This window comes from Alligator sinensis, unplaced genomic scaffold (genome assembly GCF_000455745.1).
Source record: "Alligator sinensis unplaced genomic scaffold, ASM45574v1 scaffold169_2, whole genome shotgun sequence".
NCBI classification, from domain to species: Eukaryota; Metazoa; Chordata; order Crocodylia; family Alligatoridae; genus Alligator; species Alligator sinensis.
This window is the reverse complement of record NW_005842077.1, coordinates 2,330,758-2,335,103: the sequence shown is the minus strand read 5'-3', so window position 1 is coordinate 2,335,103 and position 4,346 is coordinate 2,330,758. Positions and strand designations below refer to the sequence as shown.

At 40.9% G+C, this 4,346-nt stretch overlaps 1 protein-coding gene across 4 annotated transcripts in view; it reads right to left on the bottom strand.

Annotated features, from left to right (window-relative positions):
* Window positions 1–4,346, bottom strand: part of OTUD4 (OTU deubiquitinase 4) — a 65,649-nt gene that overhangs the window by 31,418 nt on the left and 29,885 nt on the right. For all 4 annotated transcript variants that reach the window (XM_025204311.1, XM_006023734.3, XM_006023733.3 and 1 more), the window contains exons 9-10: window positions 3,946–4,063; window positions 3,622–3,686 (exon numbers count right to left, since the gene is read on the bottom strand). In XM_025204311.1, the coding sequence (XP_025060096.1) occupies window positions 3,622–3,686; window positions 3,946–4,063 (183 nt within the window). The remainder of the gene's footprint in view (window positions 1–3,621; window positions 3,687–3,945; window positions 4,064–4,346) is intronic.

Genomic DNA, 4,346 nt, shown 5'->3' with positions numbered 1-4,346 from the left:
CTCTTTCCTGCCTATGCAGGGGGTCGGACTCGATGATCTATTGAGGTCCCTTCCGACCCTAACATCTATGAATTTGCACAGACCAGAAGCTTCCAAGGGCCTGAGCTCTCTCATGTGCATGCATGTGTGTACGCATACACAGTGGCTGTGAACAACAGGATCTTAGCCCCAACTGTTTCTTCTGGATCAATGGTTTTCAAACAGTAGGCTGTAGTCTACCAGTGGGCCACAACAACAGAGCAACCAAATCCCACTAACACCATCCACCATTCCCCAAGTCAGACCATTCTCCAAGTTCAACACCAGTGCAGGAAGCAGTGGAGTGCATGTTAGTTCCCTTTCAAGTATTTACTATGTAGAATAACTGTCCAGGCTTTTCAGAAATGCCGGAAGCCAAGATAGGCAAGGATGGTGATGAGCTGCCCTTAGATGTGTTGACCTTATGAAACACTTGTTGTCCAGTTTCTTCAGATTATAGAGCACCTTTCTTCACTGGACTCTCCATTTCCCATTCCTGTCCACTAGTAGAATTAGATGGTGTTTACATCCTTCAAAGTGCATTCTGTTCTCCAGTGGCTAGTGGGCTTCCTCCCTACTTTAACATGAAGCTAACTTCCACATTCAAATATACCTTATACCTCAGGAGGTAGACAGGCATAATAACCTTCTCAAAGTGCACCTTTTTAATCCTTCCCCACCCCAATTCTGATCTCTAGACTGATACTCTATGGACTGGATTTTTAAAGCAATGGGTTGTATATCACCTTGCTACAGGGAATCAACTTTATTCTTTTGCATTTCACTTCCATATCAATCCAACTGGGTCAACTTCAAGCCTAATCAATTGCTGATGAATCATTCAACAAGTAATTCTTCTCCAAAGGAAAAAACCTTTCCTCACCTGATTATTGCAAGTTTTAGTACAGGGCTAAACATGAATAATGAAATACAAGTTAACAGTTCTATGCCAACTTCAAGTTTGTCCTGGCTATTTTGAGAGCACAGAAGAATACTGAATTATATTTCCTCTTCCTTCAAAGCACAAATACTAAACTAAATTCTCTCTCTCTGAAAACAAAAAACAAATCAAAACTGGGGGTAGACAGAGGCAGAAAAAATTTAAAAAAAAAGAAAGACGTTCTACTGGTTCAATTCTTCTGGATACCCAACAACTTGTCACTTTTTTACCTCAGAGGTTGTCATAGAGTTTTCATCTGTGCAGTGTCAGTATAAGGTAGCATACTAGCGACTCAACTTATTTACCAACTTTGACCATGGCTCACACTTTGAAAGTAAAGCTACCGGCTCCCCCTGCTGGTTTACACATCATTTTTGTGTATGACTTCGCTGCAGAGTCAATCTGAACTCTCTCAGGCATTGCCAGTAAACCAGCACCAATCTACGTAAAAATCAGTTTGGTCAATAATCTTGGCTAAATCAGCTAACACACGAGAAGAGATTTTTACTTTAGCTGGCATAACCTATCCACTTAACAGTGTGGATGTAAGCTAAACCATTTAAATAGTTTTCTAATGTCTTCCTAGAATTCAAGGTGTGCCTAGGACACAAGCCATAATTCACTAAGAAAGAGTAAGAACGGCTCATCTTACTGCAGTTCAAAGAACCATAAAGCAGGGCGTGAGAAACCCCAACAAAGTGTTCCATCCAAACTACCTCAAATGAGGGTTTATAGGGCAGTTGCCGACACCTAGCCTGAGCACCAATCACCAGGTTAACGCTACAGCACAGGCACATCCTTACACCTGAAGCAGTAGCATGCCACTTCTCTGTGCTTTCCACATTCAGTAGTCATCTGTCCTATCACAGTTATGGCCCAGGCCTATACTGAAAAATCTAAACTGATGCAAAAATAAAATGCTTTAATGAGGTCTTTGTGATACTACAAAATGGCTCACAAATATGTTGTGTAAGAAACCCATGTGATTCAGGGTTTAAGTACACAATGAGCAGGCCATTATTACTTACAGTAATAACCAAAACATCTAGAGACCCACTGTGACCCATATCAGCAAACATAGAAAAGGCTGACTGACTGTCTCTAGTCCAAAGAGTTTGCACTCCATAAAAAGAGGTAAAATATGGATGCAGAAATGGGAGAACAAATAAAAAACAAACTGTGTGACCATATAGAATGACATTATGTGCAACATTCTCAACATACCACCATTAGCTTTTCCTGCAGCTCCTCATATTCATATCTAGGTGATATTAAACACAAGTTCTTTGATTTTATTTGTAGACTGCTCTGGCAACATCACATAATCAGGCTTGGTAGAAATCAGATTACTAACTTTAAACAGAATCCAGATACGTAACAACTACTTGTACAACTCTGGAATGCCTGCTGCAGTTTAAAATCGCCTAGACCACTTTCTCGTTCAGCATGGCACTCTTCCCAACGCTTGAGATCCTTTCTTGTTGACCCTCTCTCACAAGTTTCTAAATTCAGTTTGGTGTTACAGGAAATACTAAGAGAAGACATAAGATAAAATCTTGAAAAGTGTTGAATTGCTAATTATGGTATTCTTTATCAAAGAGGCCTATGCAAAAGCACAGCCGCTTTAATACAAGCAATTAATGGTGGCTCACACCGAAGATTCCCAGGGGCAGTCTGAACTAAGATGACCTATGCCACACATCATCTTGAAACTAGTTAACTTACCAGCAGAAAGTCATACTGAGCACCTGAACATCACTTGAACACTACTAGGCTTACATGATTAATCTTTCTATGTCCTGCCCCCTGTAGCCACTGCAGCTTCATAGAGTCATAGAAGTAGGGTCGGAAGGGACCTTGTAGATCTTCAAATCCGACCCCCTGCCTGGGCAGGAGGGAAACTGGGTTCAAGTGACCCCAGCCAGGTAGGCATCGAGCCTCTTCTTAAAGACCCCCAAGGTAGGAGCCAGCACCACTTCCCTTGGAAGTTGGTTCCAGACCCTAGCTGCCCTAACTGTGAAGTAGTTCCTACGGATGTCTAATCTAAACCTACTCTCCAGCAACTTGTGGCCGTTATTCCTTGTTATCCCAGGGGGCGCTAGGGGAAACAAGGTCTCCCCCAAACCCTTCTGGTCCCCCCTAGTGAGTTTATAGATGGTCACAAGGCTTCCTCCCTCACTGTGGCTTTCTGTAACACGTGTATACAAGAACAGTACTACTTTACTTCCCATGCCAAGATAACTTTCTACAGACAATATCCTTATGTACACCCTCTTGAACTAATTCAACCAATACACTTTTTCCCAGGACACACACAAGAGTCAAATTGAAAAAATGTATATTATGATCTTGACTTAAGAGACCTCAGCTAGGTACTATTGACTACAGCCAATGGACAATACATTGCAGAGGAGTCACTGATCAAAAGAAAAAAAAGCTTACAGTACAGCTGTAACTAGTCAGTTCTATATATAAATAAGGAACTGCTTCTGAATTTGCAGGAGCTGGTCTGTATTTCTTGTGTGAAGCCTCCTCAAAAGCATCATCATAAACAAATAAGAACATACACAGTTAATGACAATGCAATTAAACCAACAGCCACAGAAAAAAAAAACTGACTTATCAGAAAGAAGACAGAAAAGTTACCATTCAAAAGTACTTACTTTACATTTATCTCCAACTGAATATTGCATGCCAGCAGCAATGGAAAAATCTCGTTTTTGCTGATCTGTAAACATATTACCAGTAAAATTCCAAATTACAATTACTTCTCACCAAAAATAAAAACACTTTAGGCAAAGTAACAAAGTCTAGTTTGATTTTACATTCCTCCAAAAATAATCTGGGAACTAAAAGCTATCACTTAGACTCTGAGTCAGCAGGCTGACCCACGTGGACAGACCCCTGCTACTGCTCAGAGCAGTCTTGACTCTCATGGGACCTTGTTAGGAGCTGATGATCAACTTGCACGAATATGGCGAACTTACCCCGTTTGGACTGTTGCCAAACTTCATATTCAACATTTCTATAAACTGATGGGTTGAGCGATTTGACAACTTTTCTAGGCAATGTAAATGAGGTGGGATTTCCATTAGTCTTAAGGTGCTGCACAAAAGAGAACAAAGCAGCAAGTGAACACACACACACACTTATTGCATTTTACTAAACATCATACCACTCAAACTTTCAAATGAAACACAAAGCAATGGAGAACGCATCCAAGCATTAACAGCATGAAAGGTAAATTCAAGGGGATTTGCTTGAAACTCACAGTAACAAAGGGTGTTTATACGCATGGTCTAGGAGTGGGATTGGGGCGGTGCTTTAATTAAAGCAGCTCTGAAAGCCGCTCTAATTAAAATGTCAAGAGCGTCACTTGTATAAGCAT